Raw genomic sequence first — 26,321 nt, forward strand, 5'->3', positions numbered from 1 at the left:
ATTGCCAAGAGACACAGAGAGAGAGAACAGGAGAGAGAGGTGGGCTTGCTGGCGGTGACCTCCAGGACCCAGTGTCTCAGCAGAAAGGAAGCTCAGATCCGTCTCAATGCCAATGGTAGGTGATGACCGCCGGTCACTCACTGTCCCTTCCTGTACCCTCTCATCCTACCCCAACACCCCATCTCTGGGCACCAACTTTATAGACGGGGGAGGCCAGACACCCGGGGACAGCCCGTGACTTTCTCAGGCTCCCAGCAGAGTGGGATTTGAACTTGGGACCCTAAAGGACACCTTCTCAACTTAGCCAGGCACTTGCACAGCGAGTTCGACTGTCATCCCTTGGCAGCCCTGGGTGGGTCTCCCCTGTGACAGACAGGCCAATGACGTCACCCTGGGGGGGCTTCCCCCTCTCCCGGGAGCACGCTGAGGGCTTCCCTGGTCACCTGGGCCTCCTGGCTCTCCACCGCGCCCAGGTGAAGAAACACAGGAGGAAGGTCTCGGTAGTCCTTCCGGAACTCTCCGAGAAGGTCAAAGAACAGCTGGCCGAGGCGGAGCTCAGGAAACTGAGGCAGCAGTTCCGCAAGATGGTGGAGAGCAGAAAGTCCTTCAACTTCCGCAACCAGCGCATGATCGCCAACCAGTAGTAAGAGGGGTGTCCCCGGGGCGGGCCTCGGGCACCGCGGGGGGCAGGGGGCACCCCGAACCCAGCTGGGGACCTTTCAGCCTGCGCCCTAGAGCTTCACAGGGTCCAGGGCACCCAGTGAGCGGGATCCAGGGGTCTCGGAGGCCCCCGGGGGACAGGTGGCCCTCGGCCAGGCCCCCGTTCTTCTAGCGGACACCCCTGCCCCTCTGCCCCACGCAGGGCCTTGCAGACACCCCCTCATCTGTCAATCCCGGTCCCAGCACCGGGGAACCTGATTGGTTCAGGTGTCTACGCCTCTCCAACCAGCTGCGGCCGGGACGGGGCGGAGCCGGGGGATGCCTCGTGGGCGTGGTTATCCTCTGGCAGACGTCGCCAGGGATGTTCCCAGGCTGCCTCTGCAGGGCCCAGCTTTTTGCAATTTCGGGGATCCTGCTGGTGAGCCCCTTTCTGCAAAGGCAGAAGCCGGCCTCCATCCATCCTCGCTGTCTGGATCCTTGGAGTTCAGAGGAGGGGAGCGGAGGGCATCTTTCATTTCCTGTGGACCGGTTTATTCCTGCGAGGCTGGTCCCTAGAGGACATCCCTGTCAATTTTTAAAGGAAGTCTTTTTTCCTTTTTCCAGAGCACTTTACCGCCATCTGTTGGAAAAGTGCTCCTTCTATAGAACCAGACGAAATGTCTCAGGCAGGGGAGATGGCTCAGCTTGGCTCCAAACGGCCTGAATTAGATCCCAGAGACCCCCAAGGTTAGAGGTAGAGAACTGACTCCCACGTTATTTTCGGACCTGCACACGCAGTGTGGCATGCTGACATCCACGCACATGTTCATCCATCGTGCACAAATAAATACGTGTTGAGAAAAGAAAGAAAAGGCAAAGGCTGGAGAGACGGCTCACTAATTAAGAGCACTTGCTGCTCTTGTAGAAGACCTGAGTTCAGTTCTCAGCATCCACGTCTGTCTCACCACTTCCTGTAACTCCAGCTTCAAGGGCCCCGTCAATCTCTTCCCACCTGTATAGGCACCCCCCATGTCCACTCCCATATAAATAAAAATGACAGAATAAATACATATCCACGCATGGCAGTGTTCACCTTTAATTCCAACAGATGCAGATGCGATGGATCTCTGTGTATTGGAAGCCAGCCTGCTCTACGTAGAGAGTTCTAGGCCAGCTAGGGCTACATAGTGAGACTCTGTCTCAAGATAAATACATTGTACAAGGAAAGCTCGGACATGCTCTGACTGTGAGAGCCACTTTAGGGCACTGGCTCCCATTACCCAGCCCCAGCCCTGCCCAAGAGCCAGCTGCCTTTCCCTGTACCCACTCTCCTCTGTGCCCGACTCAGCTGGGCACGTTTTCCTTCCACCTAAACAAGGTCCTCCTCCAGGAGGGAGCTGAGGGGGAGGAAAGTCCCAGTAGCCTTGGAGAAGACCAGCTACTCCCGTCACCCATGGCCTCTGAAATGGTAGTGAGTTAATTAAAATTGTTTGAGTCTTGGTGCACACCAGAAGTGGGTCAAGGGCTCACTGGGGACGGTGCAGGGACAGGGCATTTATCTTGTTATTGTCTTTGGAGAGCATCCCATCACTTTCATCCTTGACCATGGTCCACTGAAGCTGCCTTTATCATTATTATTATTGTTATTATTATTATTATTATTATTATTATTATTATTATTATTATTCCAGACAGGGTTTCCTTGTATAGCTCTGGCTGTCCTGGATCTCGCTCTGCAGACCAGGCTGGCCTCGAACTCAGAGATCCACCTGCCTCTGCCTCCCGAGTGCTGGGATTAAAGGCGTGTGTCACCATGCTTGTCTTTTTTTTTTTTTTTTTTTTTTTTTTGAGACAGTGTCTCTCATTGGCTTGGAGCTCACTGACTGGGAGAGATTGGAGGGTCAGCTAGCCCAGGGGTCCTCCTGCCTCCACTTCCAACACCTGATGTTTTGCATGGGTGCTGGGATGGACCTCAGGCCCTCATACTTACACAGGAAAAACATTTTACCAACTGAGCCATCTCCCCAAGCCACTTGGTGAAGGGTTTTTTGTTTGTTTGTTTGTTTTTGTTTTTCGAGACAGGGTTTCTCTGTTTAGCTTTGTACCTTTCCCGGAACTCGCTTTGGAGACCAGGCTGGCCTCGAACTCACAGAGATCCACCTGCCTCTGCCTCCCAAGTGCTGGGATTACAGGCATGCGCCATCGCCGCCCGGCCTCTGGTGAAGGGTTTTGACAGGGTAGCCTTCCCCAGAGAATCATACACCCCTCAGGGAGGAGGAGCATGTGAGATGGAAGGACAGGGGTCAGAGACGTGGGGTTCCAGATCTAGATGAAGCTTTCTCCTCTCACTGGGGCCCAGGCCATCCCCAGACTCCTTTTGGGGTAGGGCACCCTGTGGGTTCTGTGAAGGCGGTTTAGGGGCTGTTGGGTTAAGTCAGAGTTGCCTCCCCTCAGTAAGGAAATCGAGAATCTAAAAGCTGAGCAGGCAGAGACCACCCTGCTTCTGAGCCTCATGAAGTCTCCGAAGAACCTGGACCTGAACCAGAAAAACTTCATGGAGCTGCGCTTCCTGCTGCAGACCAAGGGGGACTATGAGGCACTCATCACCTCCATGAAGGTGCTGTTGGGAGAGCTGGACGACAAGGTGAGGCTTCCCTGGGCAGAAGGGGCCAGGGACAGCACACCCACGATGCCGTAGGCAGAGTGGAACGTAGTACGGGAACTCAGCTCCATTAGCTCTTCATGTCCCCTGCCATCTCAAGGCTCAGAACCAGCCCCAGCCTCCTCAGCATCCACCAAAACTGGCAAGGTTTTGGTGCTGAAACAAAGATCACCATTGACTTCGCATAATGCTAGTTTCCTGCTCCTTCACGCTATGCACCAATCATGGCTTAGTGAGGGGGGCTGTTATCTTTTTGTCCTGACACTGAGATGGTGGAGAGCATCTCTCTGGGACATTGCCAGGTGTTATGGCCGGAGAAAAGGCTTCTAGCAGGTCTCATGTGGGCCATGGGATGCATGTGTCATTCTGAGAATGATTTATTGGCTTAAAATAGTCACTCAACACCACCCATCATTAGGGCAAGCCTCCTGGATGGTGGCGTTGGCCAGGTCTTGTTGTATCCCAGTCTTTTCTCATAGGAAAAGGGAACTTATCCTGAGCTATTGTGTGTGTTTGGAAGTATGTAACTTTTTAATTGATTTGTATTTATTTATTTTTTAAATTTATTTTGCATTGGTGTTTTGCCATGGGTATTGGGTCCCCCTGAAACTGGAGTTACAGTTAGTTGTGAGCTGCCATGTGAGTGCTGGGAATTGAACTCAGGACCTCTGGAAGAGCAGTCAGTGCTCTTAACCGCTGAGCCGTCTCTCCAGCCCCTTCTATTTATTTTTGAGGCATATATTTGTAGCCCTGGCTAGCCTAAAATTCACTCTGTAGACCAGGCTGGACTTGAAGTCAGAGATCCACCTGTCTCTGCCTCCTAAGTGTTGGGATTAAAGGTGTGCACCATTGTACCCAGCCACCTTTACTCTTGGGGGTTTTTTTTTTGTAAGATTTTATTTTATTTTTAATTATGTATATATGCCTGTGTGTATGTGCATGGGAAAGCAGTGCCCATGGAATCTAGAAGAAGGTGATGGATCCCCTATAGCTGAGTTATTGAGACAAGTGATGTCTCTAGGAACCAAATTTAAGTCCTCTGCTACCCCTGGGGTTGGAATATAGGACCTTGTGTATGGGAGGCAGGCTCTGGATCACTGAACTATGTTTCCAGTCCTTTATTTATTCACTTTAAATCAATATGGTGCCTGAGTAAGACTATAAAGTAGCAAAGGACCCTAAATTCAAACGCATTTTGATATTTGAGCACTTTGGGCCATCCATATCTAAAACAGCCCTGTGAAGTCTTTCTGTAAAAGACCCCACAGCCATATTTGGGTTTTCTGAGCTACAGCACCTCTATAGAAACTAAACTCCAGCTGCGTAGCACCAAGGCAGTGGCCACAGGCAATGCAGAAATGATTGGTTGTTCCAATAAATCTTTATCTGTAGCAATAAGCCGTGGGCCAATTTCCAAAGGGCTGTAGTTTGCAGCCCTTGGTGTGACTGACATGGTCAGAGACTGCACACATGTGCAAGGCAGTCAAGACTTTAGTGGGTGCTTCTGAGCCTTGTGTCTGCTTGTGTGGGCCTCTTGTGTCTGCAACTCACAGACCCCATCCTTGTAGTGCTGATGGCCTGATTTCCAAAGTGGGAACCAACTCTTGGGAAAGTTCCAGATACATCCAAGGACAGTCTTCCCATGATGTGTACAGTGACGCCATGCCTGGTCACTTCTGTAAGAGCCCCCAGTTCTATTCATAAGCAGAGAAACTGCACATGTAGGGAAGGTCCACGTGGGCGCTGGGAAGTCACAATGGTGTCATCTAAGCAGCTGGAGGTGTTCTGCTCCCACGTTCTAGCTACTTCTTAGTCTAATTGGGTTGACAACCAAGTTTCACCACCACTGAAGCCAATTGCTGTTCCCTCTAGAAACCAGGGCTGTCAGAGCTGGAGAGATGGGGAATTTTTGTTCACCAGTGGGAAAATTCACACTCAGAGTCTTTTTCTTTCTTTCTTTTTTTCTTACTCTGGATGGGTGATAATAAATTGAGTCAGGAGCCAAGTCAGAGCTCTATTTACATAATGAGAGTCAATCTCAATTTTGTTTTAGCCCATTCCCTCGTAGAGTGGGCAATCTGTGTGCCCAGCGGGGTGGATGGATGCCAATGCAGCTCAGGTCCGTGCTCCCCACCACGCAGCTCAGTGCTCCCATCCCCATCTCTCTTTCAGATTGTTCAGATGGAGAGGAAGATCTCCAGTCAGAGACAAATCTTCCTGAAGACACAAGAGGCCAATAACCCCCGGAAGCTGCAGAAACAGATCCATATTCTGGAGACCCGGCTGAACCTGGTAGATGGGAGCTGTTCTCTGAAGCGTCAGCACCCCACCCCTACCCTCATCCCCACCCTCACCCCACCCCACTCTCATCCCCACCCTCACCCCCCACCCTCACCCTTACCTGTGGTTGTTTTTTCTCTTTTGGGGGGCCCATCACCTAGGTCCCAAATAAATCACATATGGAAGCTTATACTTAATTATAAATGTCTGGCCTTAGCTTGGCTTGGTTCTTGCAAGCTTTCCTTAACTTTAAATTATCTTGTCAACCTTTCATCTCAGGGCTTTCCCCCATACTCTTACTTCTGTAAATCTTACTCTCTCTCTCTCTTTTTTTTTTTTTTTTTTTTTTTTGGTTTTTTGAGACAGGGTTTCTCTGTGTAGCTTTGCGCCTTTCCTAGAACTCACTTTGGAGACCAGGCTGGCCTCCAACTCACAGAGATCCGCCTGCCTCTGCCTCTTGTGTGCTGGGATTAAAGGCGTGCGCCACCACCACCCAGCATAAATCTTACTCTTACTCTATGGCTTGCTGTGTAGCTGGGTAGCTGGACCCTTGCATCCTCTTCCCTCTCTGGCTTCTAGATCTCTCTCTTCTCCCAGATTTCTCCTTCTGTATCTTCTCTCTGCCTGCCAGCCCTGCCTATCCTTTCTTCTGCCTTGCTATTGACTGTTCAGTTCAGTCAGGTGTTTTAGACAGGCACAGTCACACAGCTTCACAGAGTTAAACAAATGCAACATGAACAAAAGTAACACAGCTTAAAATAATATTCTGAAACATCTACCCTCTTCCCCACCCTCACCCCACCCCACCCTCTTCCCCACCCTCACCCCACCCTCACCTCACCCCCACCCTCACCCCCACCCTCATCCCTACCCCCAACACTACCCTTATCTTCACCCCCACTCCTCTATACTTCCAGGACACATGCTTGATGCTTGAAAGAGGGCAGACAGAGGGTACACCCCACCCACTGTAACACCCACTCACCCATCCCTCACCTTGGGTCCTACCATGTCCCCAAGGCCACCAGGCAGATCTAGATGCACCCCTCCCCTGGCAGGCAGACAGGACTATGGGCACCATTGTGTAACATTACACACATGAACTTCATCATGGGAAAAGTCATGTTTTCTGATTGGTCACAGTGTACAGTGACATTTACTGTAAGTGTCCTCCGGTTCCCTAGTGGCTTCTGAGGGACTTGGGAATGTCACCCTAACCCAGCTGAAAAGTTCAGAGGTGGAAGTCAGGCCTCTAAGGATGGCTTGATCCAGGTGCTACAAATTATTTATTATTTTTAAATGATTTACTTATTATTCTTATTTTATGAGCACTGACCAGTGTTTTGCCTGTGTGTATGTCTGTGTGAGGGTGTCGAGCACCCTGGAACTGCAGTTACAGACAGTTGTGAGCTGCCATATGGGTGCTGAGAATTGAACCCTTGTCTCTCCTGCCCCCTGCCCTCTAATTTATATTTATTTATTTACTTATTTATTTTTTGAGGCAGGGTCTCTCTATATAGTCTCTGCTGTCCTGGAACTCACAGAGATCCACCTGCCTCTGCCTCTCAAGTGCTGTAACTGTAACTGCTTGTAACTCTGGTGCCCTCTTCTGGCCTTCTCAGGTACCTGCACTCAGGGTGTGTGTATACATACACATACATTCAAGTACTCACACAAACACATATAATACAGTAAATCTTTTAAAATATTTAAAAAAAATCTCTACAGAAACCCATGACTGGGACTAGAGAAAGAGATGCACAGAGCACATGGTGTAAAATTTAAGGAAGCTCTCACTCACCTTTGGATTTGTAGAAAGCAAGGTGAATACCTGGCTGCAAGTGCCTCCTTAAATTCTAAGTCCAGATGGCCTGGCTCCCCTTGCCTCAGTTTTGGGCCTTTCAGAAACCCAAGGCTTCTCAGAAACACTTGGAAAACCTCTTCAAATCATTTACTACTGACAATCATTCAATCATTTTCTCTAGTCACTTGCCCCCCAACATCCATGGAATCCATGGAAGAATTTCACATCCCCTCCAAACAACCTCCTCCCAAGTGCAAGTGTTAATTTACTAAAAAAGGACAAGAATATAGGCAAATACTGCATGCTGCTGGCTTTTTTTTTTTTTTTTTTGATTGATTTATTTATTATGTATACAGTGTTCTGTCTGCACATATCCCTGCAGGCCAGAAGAGGGCACCAAATCTCATTACAGATGGTTGTGAGCCACTATATGGTTGCTGGGAATTGAACTCAGTACCTTTAGAAGAACAAGCAGTGCTCTTAACCTCTGAGTCATCTCTCCAGCCCAGCTGCTGGCTTTAAAATTGCACATATGTATGTGGGCGTGCAGGAGAGGTCAGAGGACAGTCTGCGAGAGTCAGTCCTGTTTCTGCCGTGCGGGTCCAGGCATCAAACTCGGGTCACTGGGTTTGGTGACACGCCTGCTGCCAGTTTGCCTGCTGAGCCATCTCACTGGTCCTGTTAGAGTTGTCACAGCTGGCTTCAGATGTCAACTTGATACTCTTGGGAAGAGGGAGTTAATTACTCAGGAATTGCCTCCATCAGATTGGCATGTAGGCAAGCCTGAAGGGCATTTTCTTGGTTGCTAATAGATGGAGGACTCAGCCCATAGTGAACGGTGGGGGGAAGGTGGGCCTAGGCTGTATAGAGAAGCAGGTTGAGCAAGCCATGAGGAGCAAACCAGTAAGCAGCATCCTCCATGGCAGCTGCTTCATTCAGTTCCTGCCTCCAGCTGGTTCCTGTCTTGGCCTTGGTCAATTGATGAACTGCGTGAGTTGTAAGCAAGATAAATTCTCCTCCTAAATTGGTTTTGGTCAGTGTTGTATAAAAGCAGCAGAAAAGCAAACCTGGACACTTTTATTTGTTAGACTGAGTTTTTTGCAGGGGAGAGTTTCACACTGTGGTCCTAACTGGCCTGGAACTGTGTGCTTCTGGCACTCAATGGGCAGCCACAGGGCCCTGACATCCTCCCAGGACCATCCCGTCTGGGTGTGAGACCCTGTTTGAAGCACAACCTCCCCACAGGTCACTGTCCACTTTGACAAGATGCTGACCTCCAATGCTCAGCTCCGAAAGGACATTGAGGATCTCCTCTTTGAGAAGGCCGCCTACGACCATGTCTACCAACAGCTTCAGCGGCGTCTGCAGACACAGAAGAAGACCATGAATGTGGCCATTGAACAGTCTGCCCAGGCCTATGAGCAGAGGTGCTTGGGAAGGCCCAGCTCCCAACTCAGTACCCATTTGCTCCTCTTGAATGCCTGGACCATAACCCACTACAGCAGCAACCCTGGACACTGACCATGTACCTTGGTTCTTCCATTTCCTCCCCACAGCATGAGGAATTAGTGTCTCCTCTTTTCTCAGAACAAATGGGAGCCTGTGCAGGACAGTGCAGATGGAGCTGGGAGTCCAGCTCTCTGTCCCCTACATGGTCCCCAGTCCTGGTCTGGGGCAGAGGTCTTTATCCACTTAAGTCTGGCACAGAATGAGGCTATGGAGAGAACAGGCCTTAGAGTCAGACGTGTTTGGGGATGACTCCTTCTTCCATCACTTCTGCAATGTTGTAGGATCTATGTAGGTGGTAGGGAGCAGAAACTCACCCATGCATGCAAGGGATAAGTCGTGATGATGGTGGTGATAAGGATGGGGATGGAGATGATGGTGATGATGTTGGGGATGAGGATGATGGTGGTGATGTTGTGGTGATGATGTAGTGATGAAGATGATGTGGTGATGAAGATGATGATGATGTGGTGATAAGGATGGTGATAAAGATGGTGGTGATGAAGATGATGGTGATGATGTGGTGATGATGATGATGATGATGATGAAGAGAATGGTGGTAGTGATGATGTTGGTGTTGATATTGGTTATGAAGATGGTGCTAGTGGTGGTGATTGTGTTAGTGGTGACAGGAAAATTATTTCCTGGGGTGGTCTAGACTGACAGCTCTGATGGAGTCCTGAGTTTGGTCTCCACCACCAGTGAAAAAAAATTTCAAAGAGCCAGGTGGTGGTGGCACACGCCTTTAATCTCAGTACTCGGGAGGCAGAGCCAAGTGGATCTTTGTGAGTTCGAGGCCAGCCTGGTCTACAGAGTGAGATCCAGGAAAGGTGCACAAAGCTACACAGAGAAACCCTGTCTCAAATAAAACAAAACAAAAACAACAAATAACATTGCAAAGAACCTCAAAGAACCCCGGGGCCGCTGGGCAGGCATGTAGTCCTCTGGACACTAAACCCCATCTGCCATCTCTCCACAGGGTGGAAGCCATGGCTCGGATGGCTGCCATGAAGGACCGCCAGCAGAAAGACATCTCTCAGTACAACCTGGAGATCCGTGAGCTGGAGCGCCTGTATGCTCACGAGACCAAACTCAAGTCCTTCTTGCTGGTCAAGCTCAATGACCGCACTGAATTCGAGGAGCAGGCCAAGAAGAAGGGAGGTATCACGTCACAGTCCCCCCCCACACCCCCATACCCCGTCATCACTGCCAGTCATAGCCAACGAAAACACAGCACACCCGGTTAAATGTAAACCTCAGCTTCACAATGAACACACCTTTAGGATAAGTTTGTGCCATGCAGTCCTGGGGCTACGCTGAGAGATACTTATTTCTTAGCTGCGGTGAGGACTTCCTTTGACTTTTTGGAAATGCTGTTGGCCTGAGCACTGTCTCAGGAATCCCCTAACAGCAGAGCCTGGCTGCACATTGGGTACTTGGTAGTGCTTTATTACATATTTAAATTTTTATTAATATTGCGTGTATGTGTAGGGGTGGGTATGTGCACACCTTTATTCCTGAATGCTGGGAGTAAAGGCCTGCACTGCCATGCCTGGCACTTGGTTTCTTTATACCATTTTATTTTTAAATTATTATTTTTCTCTTCTGGGCATAGTGGTACATGTGGGTTGTTTTTTTTTTTTTTCCGGAGCAGAGAACTGAACCCAGGACCTTGAGCTTGTTAGGCAAGCACTCTATCACTGAGCTAAATCCCCAACCTTGGTGCAGGCCTTTAATCCCAGCACTTGGGAGGCAGAGGCCAGCAGAAAGCTAGGAGTTTGAGGCCAGCTTGGCCTCTTCACATTTTTAACATGGCTTCTGGGGAATTTTACACAGGTCCTGACACCTTTGTTGATCAGTGGCCTTGGACTCTGTCTCAAAAAACACTTTATTTTTGTGTCTGTAAGTGTATGCCACATGTGTGGGGTGCTGGCTGAGGACGGAAAAGGTTGTCAGATCCCCTAGAACTGGAGTCATAAGTAGCTGTGAGCCCCAAGATGGGCTGGACCCTGAACTTGGGTCCTCCAGGCGATGCTCATAACTGCTGAGTCATCTCTCCAGCCACACCTTGTCTTTTGAGTCGGTGTCTCTCAATGAACCTGGAGTGCCCTGGTTCCGCTATACTGGCCCCAGGGACTCCTCTTGTCTCCACCTCCACAGGCTGGGATTACAGGCACACATGAGCACACTTCAGCTTTTTTTTTTTTTTTAAGATTTATTTATTTATTATGTATACAGAAGAGGGCGCCAGATCTCATTCCAGATGGTTGTGAGCCACCATGTGGTTGCTGGGAATTGAACTCGGGACCTCTGGAAGAGCAGTCAGTGCTCTGAACCTCTGAGCCATCTCTCCAGCCCAACACACTCAGCTTGTTTTTTTAACCTGTTTTGGGGATTGAACTCAGGTCCTCGTGTTAGTGCAGCAGATACATCGCCGGCTTTCCCAGCCCCTCTTTAGATATTTCTGATGTGGGTCACAAGCAAAAATGCCTCCTCTCCCCTCCCCAAGACGGTGCTGAGAACGGGGAGTGTGGGTGTCCCTGCCCACACCTCTGTGGTCTTTCTCCCCCCTCCCCACCCCTCTCCAGTTGTCAAGTCCAAGAAACACGGGAAGAAAAGCAAGGGAGAGAGCTTTGAGAGCTACGAGGTGGCGCATCTGCGGCTGCTGAAGCTGGCGGAGAATGGGGACCTGAACCAGCTCACCAAGGACTTCCTGGCCAAGGAGGAAAAGAACTTTGCCCGCTTCACCTATGTCACCGAGCTCAACAATGACATGGAGACCATGCACAAGAGGACCCAGAAGATCCAGGTGCATGGCTAGCCCAAACAGCCTTCCCTGACACGTCCACCTGCTCTGCAGACAATGTCCATGGGCCCTGATAATGACAGTGAGTTCATGTCCCCACCCCAATCATGACAGTGACCACTGCAGCAGGCACCATCAACTCTGGGCTATGAGCTAGGGAGGCACTTGAAAAGTTTATTTTATGGGTGTGGATGGTTTGCCTGTGTGTATGTCTGTGTACCATGTGCGTGCAGTGCCCACAGAGACCAGAAGAGGGCATCAGATGTCCTGGAACAGGAGTTATAGATGGTTGGAGGCTGCCCTGTGGGTGCTGGGAATCGAACCCTGGGTTCTGCAAGAGGAGCCAGTGCTCCTAACCTCTGAGCTATCACCCCATTCCCCTCCTTGTCCTCTGAGACAATATCTGTTGCTAGGGTTTGGAGCTCAACAATTGAGCTACACTGTCTAGACATTGGGTCCTAGGGACCCTCCTGTCCCCCCCATTTCCCATGCTGGGGTTACAAGTGCATGCCATGATGACCAGATTTTTTACATGGGTTCTGGGATTGAACTCAGGCCCTGCCCCCTGTGGCTTCAGAGTAAAAGGGAAATAGTTCATGATTATCTTGGACAGGCCCGGTGTCCATCAGCATAGTACACCCTGACAAGGCCTGAAGGAAAAGAATCCTCTGCCTTTACCAGCCCATAATGCCTCACACTTACTTGGCTCCTGGGCCTCCTCACTCCCCGAAATACAAAGGGCTTCTGGACACAAACACGTGCCCAAGACAGAGTCCAAACCACTTAATGCCACACACCAGCCCATTCAGAACCTGGCTAACGGCTGTCTTTGTGGCTCAGAACCAGTGATGACCCCCAGTGGCCCCAGCTGTTCCTAGCTGTATCTCACACACCCTCCTCCAACGGTTCCCTCCGTGTCCTGACCCCTCCCTGTCTGAGGATGTTCCTCAGACTTGACCCCGACCTGCTGTCACCTGGGGGGGATTCCGTATGCCTCCCTCTGAGACCCTGTCATGTTATGGGGCAATTTCCCACTTGTGGGATATGTTGAGGACTGGATACTAGGCCCTTGCCTTTCCCCTTGATTGATGGTGGCTGGCCAGTGACTTTCCAGAGATTCTGCTTACCCCAATCTCAACCACAGGAGAGCCGAGGTCACCAATGTACGTCCCCACAGCCGACTTCCTGTGGGTTGTTGGGATTCAAACTCAGGTCCTCGCGGTTGCACAGCAAGTGCTTTACCCACAGAGCCAGCCCCTAGCCCTTCAGGAGGCTAGTCCCCTGGAGCTCCAGGCTTCAGCTTTTCCTTGGGGTCCATTGTCTTAAATACGTCTGTATGCCACAGGAGGAACTTAGTGACCCTTTAGATCACCCTGGACCCTACCACGTTACTCTGGAACCCTGGCTGCCTTCTTGCTTTGCTTCATGTATTTTGTTTGTTTGTTTGTTTACTCGGAGCTGAGGATCGAACCCAGGGCCTTGCGCTTGCAAGGCAAGTGCTCTACCACTGAACTAAATCCCCAACCCCTGCTTCACGTATTTTGAGACAAGGCTTTACTTGGTAGCCTAGGCTGGCCTGGAACTCACAGCAGTCCTCCTGCCTCAGCTTGGTGATTGCTGAGCTTTCAGGCATAATACATCACCAGGGAGCATCTCTACCTAAACTAGGATTTGGGTTTTCTTTTTACCCCCCGACCCCCCATTGTATACATCCAGCTTCAACCCTTCCTAGAGACCAGGTCACGGGGCCATTCTCTCTGATTTCCTGTTAAGATTTGTTCAGTAGGCTGGGGTTGGGGATTTAGCTCAGTGGTAGAGCGTTTGTCTAGCAAGCACAAGGCCCTGGGTTTGATCCTCAGCTCTGGAAAACAAAAAAAAAAGGTCCAGTAGGGCTGGAGAGATGGCTCAGTGGTTAAGAGCACTGGCTGCTCTTCTAGAGGACCTGGGTTCAATTCCTAGCACCCACATGGCAGCTCACAACTACCTGTAACTCCTCTTTCAGGGGATATGACACCTTCACATAGACATACATGCAGACAAAAAAAATGAATGTGCACAAAATAAAAACAAATTATTTTACAAAAATATTTGTCCAGTAACTGTCAACATTTAAAAAGCATAGCATTCGCCGGGCGGTGGTGGCGGCGGCGGCGGCGGCGGCGCACGCCTTTAATCCCAGCACTCGGGAGGCAGAGCCAGGTGGATCTCTGTGAGTTCAAGGCCAGCCTGGACTACAGAGTGAGAGATCCAGGACAGGCACCAAAACAACACAGAGAAACCCTGTCTAGAAAACACAAAAACAAACAAACATAAAAGGGAGAGCATTCTACATAACCCCCCAAATTTCTAGTTTCTCTGGGGACATCAAATCTGACACAAGGTGGCAATGTGTGCAGGCCACTGTGGACCTTGAGTGCGTTGTCACTGCCCTCTGGTGGCTGTCTGCGGTATGGCAGGAAGGTCTTCGTGGTCCAGGCTGTTCTGGGAGGGAGCTAGTCCCTGTGGGGTGCGGATGCAGATGGGTGTGAGGCGCGCTGTGTGGCTGGCCTCTGACTGGACTGGAAATGTCCACCACACACTGGACCTTTGAGGGCCTTGGGTAAGGTGGACTTTCCCTCTGTTGGCCTCGGTTTCTCTGTTTGTCCTGTGATGTTGGGACCAGCACTGTAGCCTCCAGGCTCTTCGTTCTGTTTGCTTTGGAACACTGTGATTTAGAGCTCAAGTATCTGTTGGGGAAACACTGCATCCCACCTCGCAGGTGTCCAGGACCTATCCCACATCCACGCCTCTGTCGATGGGCTGGTAATCGGCATTTAGCCATTTGCATGTGTGGGCCACCCTCTCCCCACACACCCTTTGAATTTACTGTGGTCAGTGATTGGTTTCTTGATCTCTTGGTAGTTTTGTCTCTTCACTGGAGCGGCCAGATTCTTCCATTATTTCCACGGTTCCTTCCATTATTTCTTTTCTTTCTTTAAAAAAAAAAAAAGATTTATTATGTACACTGTATGTATGTATGTATTCTGTCTGCAGGCCAGAAGAGGGCGCCAGATCTCATTATAGATGGTTGTGAGCCACCATATGGTTGCTGGGAAATGAACCTCTGGAAGAGCAGCCAGTGCTCTTAACCTCTGAGCCATCTCTCCAACCCCCACTTCCCCTCTCCCCCCTGCCCCCACCCCCACCCCGAGACAGGGTTTCTCCATGCAGTTTTGGTGCCTGTCCTGGATCTCACTCTGTAGACTCTGCCTCCTGAGTGCTGGGATTACAGGCGTGCGCCACCACCGCCCGGCCTCTTCCATTATTTCTTGAGATGAGACGTGGGGATGGGGACTTTTGTGTCATAGGGCTTGGGTACACTGCACTGGGTACTGGTCAGAAAGGCTGGGTCCCTCGCCTGGCTCCAGACCTGGAATTGGAGTGAGTATGGCCATCTGAGTGAGGGACTCAGATTCTTGTGAGAGTCTGAAGGACCCTGGGCTAAGCTGCTGGGTCCAGTGAAGAAGCCCCTAGTTGCTCATGGCTGTTTAAATTCTTTATAGTATGATACAACAGAAACCCCAGACGCCCAGGGGTGGGAGCCATGTTTCAATTGCCCACATGTGGCTGGTGACTACAGAATTAATACAAGTAGAATGTGAAGGTGTGTGCCGATTACTCTGTTCTAGATGGTTCTAAACTTGTGGGCCACCCTGAGACCACCAGAAAACACAGATACTTACATTACGATTCATTACCCTGCAAAATTACCGTTACGAAGTAGCCATGAAAATCATTTCACAGTTGGGGGTCACCACAACATGAGGAACTGTATTAAAGGGTCCCAGCATTAGGAAGGTTGAGGACCACTGCTCTAGATAGTTGTAGATGATTCTCCTGGGGAGAAGGAGGGGGCAGGGGGAGGCTCTGTGACGGGTTTACCCAACACTGCAGTAGGGTTCGATGCGGTGGGAAGAGCAGCTGCCGTCTTTTCCTCACGGGTCCCCTTCTGTCCTGCGCAGGATGACATCATCAACCTTCGGTCCCAGCAGCAAGCCTCCCACGAGGGCACCCGGAGCATCCTGAAACAGATGGAGGTGAGCTGGGTGCGGAGGGGAGGGATGGGGAGCTTCCCGTACCTGTCCGTCATCACCTGTCCTGACACCACTGCAGAATCTTGTCCCTAAGGTCTGTGTATTGTAAAGAGGAGTCCCTTCCCAGGGGGTCGAACCCAGGCCCTGGGGCTGCAATTCCATCCTGACACATCTCTGCCTCAGTTTCTCCTTCTCATCCTTGGCCCAGCGCCACCATTTTCCACAGTAATAATGACCACGCCCCAATCTCCTACCTACATCCTTTTCTTTCCCCTCCCCCACCCTGCTTCCTCTCTGGGCTGGCAATCAAACCCAGGGCCTCCTGCACCCTGGTTCCCCACTCTGCCACTGAGCCACACAGCCCACACCCCACATGCCAATGCTTCTTGGAGTAGTCAGTAGAGACCACATGTGCTCCTGCGGCCCCACCCTTCACCACCCTGGGAAGCAGGTGTCACTCAGGCTCTTTCCATTTCTGGGGTGAGGAAACAGGCTGGCAGAGTTAAAAGTGGGGCGTGGGGTGGTTTTGTTTGTTTTTTTTTGGCAAAGGGTCTCACTATGTAACCCTGGTGGGGAGGGGTCTGGAATTCACTCTGTAGACAGGGTTGGCCTCAAACTCACAGAGATCCTCCTGCCTTTGCCTCCCCAGTGCTAGGATGGAAGGCACGCTCTAGCCCCCTTCCCCTGGTGATACCCTGGGGAGCCTGAGAAATCTAGATGTTTATTTTTGGTTAAATAAGCTGAAAATGGGCACGTCCAGGCTGGGACAGTAGGTGTCTTTGTGATGTCATCTACCACCCAGGCTCTCCTGGGTGCGTGGTTTCCATCCCAAGGATGCTTGGTGGTTGCATTGCAGCAGCCACGGACCCAGCCATTCCAGGAAGAAGGTGGGGAGGGGGGAAGAAGGCCACACTGGCTGAGTCAGGGAGCCCCGGTTGTTTCTCGGGCGCTTGAACAGTGACTGTTTATGGGACTTGTAGCTGGTCTCACTGACCCCTCCGGAGTCAACAGGTTCTCTCATGAAGGTATTGGGAGAATGAATCACAAACATTGGTAAGATGCAATCCCGCCCGGCTGGCTGGGTGTGGCCTGCAAGCCTGTGATACCCATGCTCAGTAGGCTGAGGCAAGGGCTCCTTTCTGCTCTGTATCCAGACCAGGCTGGTGGTGCTATTCTCGGAGCTGCCGCCGGGGGGGGGGCAGCAAAGCTTAGGCCACGGAAGAGGTGCCGTGGCTGAGCCACGCGGGTCTTGGGAGCTTTAGTAGTTCAGGCTGGCCCTCCTCTGGTGGTCCCCAGCCTAGCCCACACCCTCTGCTTGGGGTCACCTAGAATCCCAGACTCTTCCCTGGGGTTGGGACTAGCAGTGCCTTTATTGGGGTCTCCTCTTCCTGGCCCTGTTTTTTTCTTTTCTTTTTTTCCCCTTTGGTTTTTCGAGGCAGGGTTCTCTGTGTAGTCCCGGCTCTCCTGGAACTCGCTCTGCAGCCCAGGCTGGCCTCAAACTCACAGAGATCCTCCTGCCTCTGCCTCCCGAGTGCTGGGATTAAAGACACCGCACCGCCCCCCCCCCCCTGTATTTACTGTTTCCTGTCTTCATAGAGTGGTGGTGGTAGCCAGGGAACCTGGTGTGTGTGGGGGGTCCCCTCCCAAATGCAAATGCCGCAGCAGGAGAATCCATCGGAGCAGCTATGGGCTCTCAGATGATTCCCCCCTGCTGAAGGCTGTCTCCACCTGCCCTGGCGGAACCCTCCCCATCCCTCCTCTGTCTTCACCATCTTCTCTCTACCCAGGAGCCCAGGTTAGGCACTCAGAGCAATCACTTACTTTTGAAACAGGGTCTCATGTACCCCCAGGCTGGCCTCAAACTCTCTATGTAGACAAGGATAACCCTGGACTCACGATCCTCCTGCCCCTACCTCCAGAGAGCAAGAGTTACAGGCACGCACACCACACCGGGGTTAGGCAAGTGCCCTACCCACGGAGCCACGCCCTCAGTGGTCCGTTTTTATCTTAAATTTGTTTGCCGCTGACAGGAAGCTCATGTCTTTGATCGAAGACCCGCTCTGGGGTTTGCAAACCCCGAGTCGGGTCCACCAGTCACCTCCACAGAGAGTCCCCAGCCTCAGGCCGTGCCTGGTTTCTGTCTACCTGTCTACCCCCAGGAGAAACTGAGGAAGACCACCGAGGAGGCGGATGTTTATGAGAACAAGTTTAAGGAGATGAGTAAGACCCTGGAGTACCTCAAGAACTCGGTGGAAAAGCTGTTTAAGAAGATTAACTGTGACGCCACGGAGATCCTGGGGAAGCTGGGAGAGACCGGGAAGATCACCGACACCAACCTCCAGCAGTACTTTGGTGAGCCACGCAGGGGCCCACGCGGCTCTTAGGAACTCTTTTTCCAGCATGGTCTATGACCAGGTACAAGAGCTCTTCCTTGGGTTGGTAGTGAGCACAGCTGTGCTGCAGCCTGCCTGGGTTCGAATCCCGGTTCTTCACTTTCTAGCTGTGTGGCTTTGGCCACGTTCCTGACCCTCCCTGTACTCAGGTTCTTTCCCCTCCAAAACGAGGGTAAGCTCAGGAGCTACCTCATTGGGTTATTGGGAGGATTAAATATGGTGATGATCTCAGTTGACACAGGAGAGGGATTTAGTGACATCCAATGCCCTTGTTGAGAAAATCTGAAACTTAAAGGGAGTTTTCTTATGTAAGTACACAAACACTATACACATACATGCTCACACACACCTGCATACATGGATGTTTACACATACACATGCACATGCATGTGTGTGCACGAACACACAGGCACCCATACAAACACTATGCACACAGACACAAGCACACACAGGCACAAAGACACATTTGAACACACACAAATGTAACACATATAGTTATACACATGTGTGCACATGCATGCAAACATACATACACAGATGCACATACTTGCATGCACATGTATGGACATGCACACTTATGCACCTATACACACTTATGCATGCATGCACATTCACACACACACACATACACACACACACACACACACACGCGCGTGCTTCATATTTGAGCCTCATGTTTTTTCTCTAAGATTAGGAAGAAGGCAAGGGTGGAGCTCCCATTGAGCTTATTTAGTGCTGTTTAGTAATCCTTGCTAAGGCAATAAGGCAAGAAAAAAGAATAAGAATAAAGGAAACAAAGATTCCTCGTGGGGCCTGGTGTGTAGTGAGTGCTTGCTGACTGCCTTATGCATTTCCAGGTCTGGCTCCAAGTTCAGGGTGTAGAGGGCACATGAAAACCCAGATCATGGCAGCTTGGCATGAATGGTACCCACTATTAAAATTTAACACACAGGGGCTGGAGAGAGGCTCAGTGGTTAAGAGCAGGTACTGCTCTTGCAGAAGACCTGAGTTTGAATCCCAGCACCCACATCAGGTATCCCAGGCAGAAGGAATGGCATAAATGAAGGCCTGAAGGTCAGGCTACCCTCGCTTTTCATTTATAGTGGAACACTGGTTTTTGACCTCCTCACTGTCAACACAGAGCCTTTTTTTGGACCATGCTTTCCGAGAATCTGTCACTCATGGTGCTTTGAATACCTTAGACCTACTGTGTGTTCCCATGAGCAGGTCTGCCTATGTGTGTTAAAAGAGAGATTTCAGGCCGGGGGGCGGGGGGTCCCCACATGCCTTTAGTCCCAGCACTCAGGAGGCAGAGCCAGGCTGATCTCTGTGAGTTCGAGGCCAGCCTGGTCTATAGAGTGAGATCCAGGACAGGCACCAAAAGTACACAGAGAAACCCTGTCTCAAAAAAAAAAAAAAAAAAAAAAAAAAAAAAAGACTTCTGTGTCCAATAAGGTCAGAATGTCTAACATCCAGAGCACAAGCTCCCATCCCCCTTTATTACAACCGGGGCCGCCAGGCTCGCAGCCATGACCTTGACCCCGTTGTCTTCCAGCCATCATAGAGAAGAAGACCAATGACCTGCTGATTCTGGAGTCCTTCCGGCGCCTGCAGGAGGCGGAGGGGCCCGACGTGGATGTCCCACAGCCCTTCGTCAACCCCTTCTGGGGCGGCTCTGCCCTCCTCAAGGCCCCCGAGCCCACAAAGGTCGTGCCCCCCATCTTTGGGTTAGAATCCTTCAGTGACAAGCTTGAAGAGGGTGAGTTCTTGCTCGATGCCACCCAGGCAGGCCAGGAGTGCCTTAAGGAGCCTGAGTCCCTACAGGGTCTGTGTGCCAGGCCTCAGTTTCCCTCACTGCTTCATTGAGCCACGTCACCCTGTGTGAGCGATCATCACATTGCAGCCACTCGTTTGAAAACACAGAGAAGAATAGATCCTTATGGAAAACAGAGGTCGGGTACAAGTACAAACTTATTCACCACAGCCCCAAACCAGAAACAAGCAAAGGGCCCTGCACACACACACACACACACACACACACACTCACACACACACACGCTCATAACACACTCATAGACACACTCACACCATACTCTTAAACACACACTCACACTCATAACACACTCATAATCACAGATTCACACAGTCATATGCACATACTCACACAAACCTACTTGCATACACTCATTCACATTCACACTCATAAGATACACTCACAAACACAACTCATTCACACACTCATATGCACACACTCATGCACGCACATACACACTTATACACACACTCACACATACATTCATACACTTACACACATACACACACTCATACACATACTCACACACATATACACTCTCATACACTTACACACATATACCCATGCACACACATATACACACTCATACACATACTCACACACATATACACTCATACACTTACACACACACCCATGCACACTCATACACACGCACACATGCACCATTAAGTTAGTCAGAACTTAACAAACACACAATGGAGCACTATGCAGCCACAAAAAACGAATGTCTCTCTGGGTAGCAATAGCTTGGCAGTCAAATAGATTGCCATCCAGCTTTGTCCTTGCTATTAAACCAGTGGGGTCCCCCACTTTTGCTTGGGAATTCCCTGAGGGCACATCTCTGCTTGGCACTGGTAAGGCACTGTCCCCGGGAAGGAAGTGAGCTGGGCATCACCTCCCAGTTCCTCACAGTGCTCTGTCCTGGGTGCAGTGGAATATCCCCTGGACCACAGTAGCCTCCGGCAGCTGGTCTTGGAGAACTACCTTCAGAAGGACCGTGGCAAGGACCTGCAGGACGCCCTGTTGGAGAAGGCAGATGAACTCAGGGCCAAGAAGAAGGTGGTAGGCTGAGCTGCAGGTGACTGTGGTCCACACCCAGAGAGAATAAATGTTTGCTTCCTGAGCCCCAGGGCCTGTGCATCTGCTATGCTGGGGAGCTCCGAGGGCTGGAAACCAGCTTTGCGGTGGGGTGGGGGTGAGAAGGATGGGGTTCAAAATCCGGGGTCCTAGCCTCATTGCTTCTGGAAGAATGGGTGTCCCTGAGGCCACAGGTGGGGTATGGAGAGTGCAGAGTTTGGGGGACCCACCTTTTGAATCCCAGCTTCCTGCAAGGGGCCCATGGGGACCTCATCGGCTGCAAGGCTGGATCTGAGCCTGGGTATGGGGGTGTCGGCTCCTTCTCTCTCAGGCAGGGCCTGACTGTGTAAACCCAGGCTAGCCTGGGATGTCATCATGCTTGATCCCAGTGATTCTGTTGAAGTTGGCTTCCCATTTTTAGTTCATCTACGGGGACTCAGCTCTAGGGCTGTGTAAAGGCCCCGGTCAGGGGAGCCAGAGACGGCCACCAGTTTGTTTGTTTGAGATAGGATCTCACTATGTAGCCCAGGCTAGCCTGGAACTCACTATTTAAACCAGTCTAAGTCTGGAACTCACAGACATCCTCCTGTCCCTGCCTCCCAAGTGCTGGGATTAAAGGTGTACACCACCATGTTAGTGCTGTGCCATACCCCCCTACCTCCCCCACCTTTAAGGGCTGGGCTCCAGAGCTAAGGGAAGGCTGTCTCGGGACAAAGAGACAGAGCTAGCTAGCACTGAACACTCCTGGATACAGCTGCTTCTGAGGCCCATGGACGTCTGAGCTTTTAGAACCCGATTGTTTTTCTTTTTCTTCTTTTTTTGAGACAGGGTGTCTCTGTGTAGCCCTGGCCATCCTGGAACTCCATCTGTAGACCAGGCTGGCCTCGAACTCAGAGCTCTGCCTGCCTCTGCCTCCCGAGTACTGGGATTTTGTTGCATTGGGCAAAAGTCATTAGTTTTCCGAAGCGAGAATCCTGCAGCCTTCACACAACCCAAATACTTTGTGAGTTTGGCTACGCAGGCCCAATGAGCCGACAGCCACCACGACTAGAGATCCAAGACTTGGTGTTTATTTGCACATGGCCTTGGGATGGTGTGCACCAGCAGGCTGGGGCGGCAGGGGCTGGGTGGGAGAGCAGGCTGTGGGTCACCTGAAGCTGTGGCTCAGGGCTCACTCAGTCCTTCTCTTCCCCGTGGGTGATGATGTGGACTAAGTTCTTGTAATCTAGATTGCCCGTGACATCTGGGGGAAAGGCTGCGAACATCTGGTCGATCTGAGAGCAAGAACAGTGGGTTACAGGGACAAGGAGAGCGGCAAGGGGCAGAGAGCGCCTGAGATCCCAGGAAACACCCAAAGGACACCCTAATCCCTACCCTACCCCACCCCGTTCCACAAGCCAGGTCTTCCCTGTGACAGCTATCACCAGGACTGAGGTGGGAGAGGCAGTCCGCAGGTCTAGAAAGTCCAGCTTCCTGGGCACTCAGCCCAGGCTACTGTCCTGGCTGAGCGTCTGTGTCCCCAAGCTCCTGGGGCATCACCATCCCTGCCTCTATTCCCCAGGGTGACTCCCAAGGACCCCTAGACACCCCAGACACCCTGCAGGAGAAAATGGGACATCCGGCTGCACAGGGAGCTAGGCAAGTCAGGCTAGGGTATGAGAGGGCCTGGTAGGGAATGTGGCTGAATGTAGGCCGAAGACCAGTGGTGGTCACGTGCCCAGAGAGGGCCTATGCTTGGAGGGAAACCAGAAATCAAGGTGGGTTATTTTACATGCAGTCTCCCTGTTTAAAAAGTATTGGAGCGGGGTTGGGGATTTAGCTCAGTGGTTGAACGCTTGCCTAGCAAGCACAAGGCCCTGGGTTCGGTCCTCAGCTCTGAAAAAAATAAATAAATAAAAATTAAAATTAAAAAAAAGGTATTGGAGGAAGCAGGCATAATGGTGCCTGTGATCCCATCACAGCCGGGCAGAGACAAGAGGATTGGGAATTTAAAGTCACCTGGATTAAGTAGCACGTTCCAGGCCAGTCAGGGCTGTGTAGTGAGACCCTGTCTTTTTTTTTTTTTTTTTTTTTTTTTTTGGTTTTTCGAGACAGGGTTTCTCTGTGTATCCCTGGCTGTCCTGGATCTCTCTCTGCAGCCCAGGCTGGCCTCCAACTCACAGAGATCCACCTGGCTCTGCCTCCCGAGTGCTGGGATTAAAGGCGCGTGCCACCGCTGCCCAGCGGAGACCTGTCTTAAAAGGCAACCCCCCCACACATGGTTTTGAATGGTTACTATTGGTCCCTCCACCCACCCCACCCCCACTTTTCTCTCTCTTTCAGTGTTGAGAATGGAACCAGGCAAGTGCTCTAACTCTGAGCTACGGCCTCTGCCTTGTCAACCTTTTATTCTGTGACAGGTGGGCCTTGAACTCTGTAGCCTGTGCAGGCCTGAAACCTGCAATCCGCCTGTCTCAGCTTCTCTGGTAGCTGGGATGGCAGGCCTGTGTCATGAGGCCTGGCTGGCTTGAACTTGTAACTACCAAAAGACATTGTGCCCTGGCCCTGTGATGGTACTGTGCACTGTGAAGACCACCAAGCCCCGTGGCGTGCGGCAGAGGATTCTGTTCTTGACAGATGGGGAGACTGAGGCACAGTGAGGTTAAAGTCTAGAGTTGCATGAGTGATGAGGGGTGGGTCTCTTGGGTGATGTACACCCGAGTGAGACAGAGCTCCTATGAAGGGGGCTGGGCGGTGGGGACACTGGGGACCCTGTACCTCTTCTTTGGAGAATCTCTCTGCTTGTGTGGTCAGCATCTCCCGGACACTGTAGGAGAGGAGAGAGCAGGTGATGGTGACATATGTCGGGGGTGGGAAGGGGGGACCCGTCTCCCTCAGAAGCCACTCACTAGTCAGCCTTCAGCGACCCTTTGCCTTCAGGGTCAAACACCTTGAATGCGTTGAGAATGGTCTCCTCAGGGTCAGCCCCTGCAAGAGAAGGTGGGCTCACCCATCTGTCGGGACTGGAACCACTGGGGCCGCAGCAAGCAGACCCAGGTCCCCCTGAGCCAGAGGAGCCAGGGCAAGGGCACTTCCCTCAGGGAGATCTGGGTTTGCAAGAGGGCTGGGGACTTAGTTGGCTTGCTGTTCTGGAGCACACACATGGCAACTCACAACTTCCTGTAACTCCACCTCTTCTGTCCCTCATGGGCACTGCACGCATGTGCTGTGCACGCTCATATATACGTAAATAAAAATGATCCTTAAAGAAGGCTGAGATGACAGCAGGAAGTCAAATCCAAGAGAGGCTTCGAGAATAAGACTGAGCACTGTGACTCTTGGACTTTGTGGGCTGCGGGGAGCGCCAAGCAAGTTGGCTTTCTGTCTCTGAACCCACCATGTCCTGAGGGGTAAGAGCAGAGCCAGACAGTCAGGTGCTACCAAAAATGTCAGTAATTGAAGTGGATCAGCCCAAGACTGCAAAGAGGACTTGGAAATAGCCCCTTGCTGGAGCCCTGTCCCCTGCTAGAGGGGTGACCCTAGCTAGGGGAACACCTCCTGCCCCCTCTGCACACACACCCCTCCCCCCCTCTTCCCTGCTCCCCTGCCTTGCGCCGGAGCAGCGCCCCCTACTGGAACAGCCCCACCACCAGCTGAAGCAGCAGCCCTGGTTTTTACGCTATTTTTCTTTTTATTATTTATCTTGTCTTTTGCTTGCATTTATGTCTGTGCACTCCATGCGTGTCTGGTGCCCAGAGACAGCATTGGGTCCCCTGGAACTGGAGTTACACATGGTTGTGAGCCACCATGAGGTTGCTGGGAATTGAACTCAGGACCTCTGGAAGAGCAGCCAGTGCTCTTAACCATCTGAGCCATCTCTCCAGCCCTTCCACAGCTACTTTTCAATGGGTCCTTCTTCACTTGTGAGCTGCCCACCTTTTGCCCATGCAGTCTCTTCTAGAGCTTATTTCATGCCCAGAGGTGAACACACACACACACACACACACACACACACATGCACACACTCATGCTCACACACATGAGCTCACCTTTAAGTTTCTCCCCAAACATTGTGAGGAACACAGTGAAGTTAATTGGACCTGGAGCCTCCTTGATCATTTCATCAATCTCTTCATTTTTCACATTCACACGTCCTAGTGGGAGACACCGGAGCTCAGAGCTGGGAGGGGACAGTGGCTGCCCTTGTGATCCAGCTTCCAGGAAGCTGGGTTGGGAACCATCAGGGACAGAGGGGTGTGTGTGTGTGTGTGTGTGTGTGTGTGTGTGTGTATGTGTGTGTGTGTGAGAGAGAGAGAGAGAGAGAGAGAGAGAGAGAGAGAGAGAGAGAGGAGAGACAGAGACAGAGAGACAGACAGAGAGAAGGGAGGCAGACAGACAGACCTAGGGCAGATGTTCTCAGCAGTGTTCTCTAGCAGCTAGCCAGCATCTGACGTGAGGTGGGATGGCTAAAACAGTGTCCTCAAGGCTGGGGACATGGTTCCCCCAGCACCACATCAACCAGGTGTGGTGGCGAATGCCTGTAATCTAAGCACTAGGGAGAACCAGAAGTTCAAGGTCTCCTAGGGCTACATAGTGAGGTTGAGGCTAGCCTGGGCTACACAAGACCTGGGCTCATTAAATGAATAAATAATGTCTTCAGGCCTGAAACCTTTAACATTCGTAAGAAATGCCCGTAAGTTAAGGTGTGTTCTGAGATGCGGGTAGAGGGCTGTGTCCCCAATCACCAAGGGAGCTCCTTGTCAGGTCTGCTGTACCCACAGCTATGCGGTATCACATACCCGCTCTCCATCCTGCCACAGCACACTGCCTTTGTGCAAACTAGGCAAAGCTGCCCCCCCTTTTTTTTCCCGAGACAGGGTTTCTCTGTGTAGCTTTGTGCCTTTTCTGGATCTCACTCTGTAGACCAGGCTGACCTCAAACTCACAGAGATCCACCTGCCTCTGCCTCCCGAGTGCTGGGATTAAAGGCGAGCGCCACCACCGCCCGGCTGAGCTATCCCCTTCTTAAGACTATGTTTTTAAAATAAAAGCTGGAGCAGCCACAAAGGTGAATTGTGCAACAGCGTACAACTCCCCGAGCTGTTCTTGGGGGCCTGAGTTCTGAGGATGAGACCAGGTGGTACCGGGAGGCAGGCTCACTCTGTTGAGATGTTAAATAAGCCAAAATCCCAAACGGGGTGACTCCAATAACTTGAAAAACAGATATCTGGAAGGATTTCAAGGATTGAGATTGAAGTGGTGACGGGCACATTGCCTTCTGGGTAATTCT

The 26,321-nt window shown here is 51.2% G+C and overlaps 2 protein-coding genes across 6 annotated transcripts in view; one reads left to right on the forward strand and one right to left on the reverse strand.

The window, feature by feature from the left end:
• Ccdc63 (coiled-coil domain containing 63) lies at window positions 1–21,102 on the forward strand. 4 transcript variants are annotated; one of them, XM_036172509.1, is made up of 11 exons: window positions 1–115; window positions 474–643; window positions 3,094–3,283; window positions 5,474–5,593; window positions 8,631–8,812; window positions 9,871–10,052; window positions 11,480–11,700; window positions 15,699–15,773; window positions 17,930–18,122; window positions 19,719–19,922; window positions 20,908–21,099. In XM_036172509.1, the coding sequence occupies exons 1-11, from the start codon at window positions 107–109 to the stop codon at window positions 21,045–21,047; spliced, it is 1,686 nt and encodes a 561-aa protein (XP_036028402.1). In that variant the 5' UTR covers window positions 1–106; the 3' UTR covers window positions 21,048–21,099. The 4 variants fall into 4 exon arrangements, with proteins under 4 accessions (XP_036028402.1, XP_036028404.1, XP_036028401.1 ...); XM_036172511.1 differs by having other exon boundaries at window positions 19,719–19,926; window positions 20,879–21,071; XM_036172508.1 differs by lacking the exon at window positions 1–115 and having other exon boundaries at window positions 301–643; window positions 20,908–21,102.
• Myl2 (myosin light chain 2) overlaps window positions 15,454–26,321 on the reverse strand; it is a 13,443-nt gene continuing 2,575 nt past the window's right edge. Inside the window, exons 4-8 of one of the 2 annotated variants that reach the window (XM_036172512.1) lie at window positions 25,082–25,186; window positions 23,942–24,020; window positions 23,811–23,859; window positions 22,205–22,327; window positions 15,454–15,758 (exon numbers count right to left, since the gene is read on the reverse strand). In XM_036172512.1, the coding sequence (XP_036028405.1) occupies window positions 22,229–22,327; window positions 23,811–23,859; window positions 23,942–24,020; window positions 25,082–25,186 (332 nt within the window). In that variant the 3' untranslated portion in view covers window positions 15,454–15,758; window positions 22,205–22,228. Of the gene's footprint in view, window positions 15,759–22,204; window positions 22,328–23,810; window positions 23,860–23,941; window positions 24,021–25,081; window positions 25,187–26,321 lie in introns of those variants that run through there. The other variant, XM_036172514.1, reaches the window with a different exon arrangement.

This window comes from Onychomys torridus, chromosome 22, assembly GCF_903995425.1.
Source record: "Onychomys torridus chromosome 22, mOncTor1.1, whole genome shotgun sequence".
NCBI classification, from domain to species: Eukaryota; Metazoa; Chordata; class Mammalia; order Rodentia; family Cricetidae; genus Onychomys; species Onychomys torridus.

Bases quoted from the DNA above. Each gene is read 5' to 3' on its own strand.
- Ccdc63 (XM_036172510.1), top strand. From the start codon at position 381: ATGACGTCACCCTGGGGGGGCTTCCCCCTCTCCCGGGAGCACGCTGAG. The intron at 11,701-15,698 runs GTGCATGGCTAG...TGTCCTGCGCAG, and splicing joins AGAGGACCCAGAAGATCCAG to GATGACATCATCAACCTTCG. The intron at 18,123-19,718 runs GTGAGCCACGCA...GTTGTCTTCCAG, and splicing joins CAACCTCCAGCAGTACTTTG to CCATCATAGAGAAGAAGACC.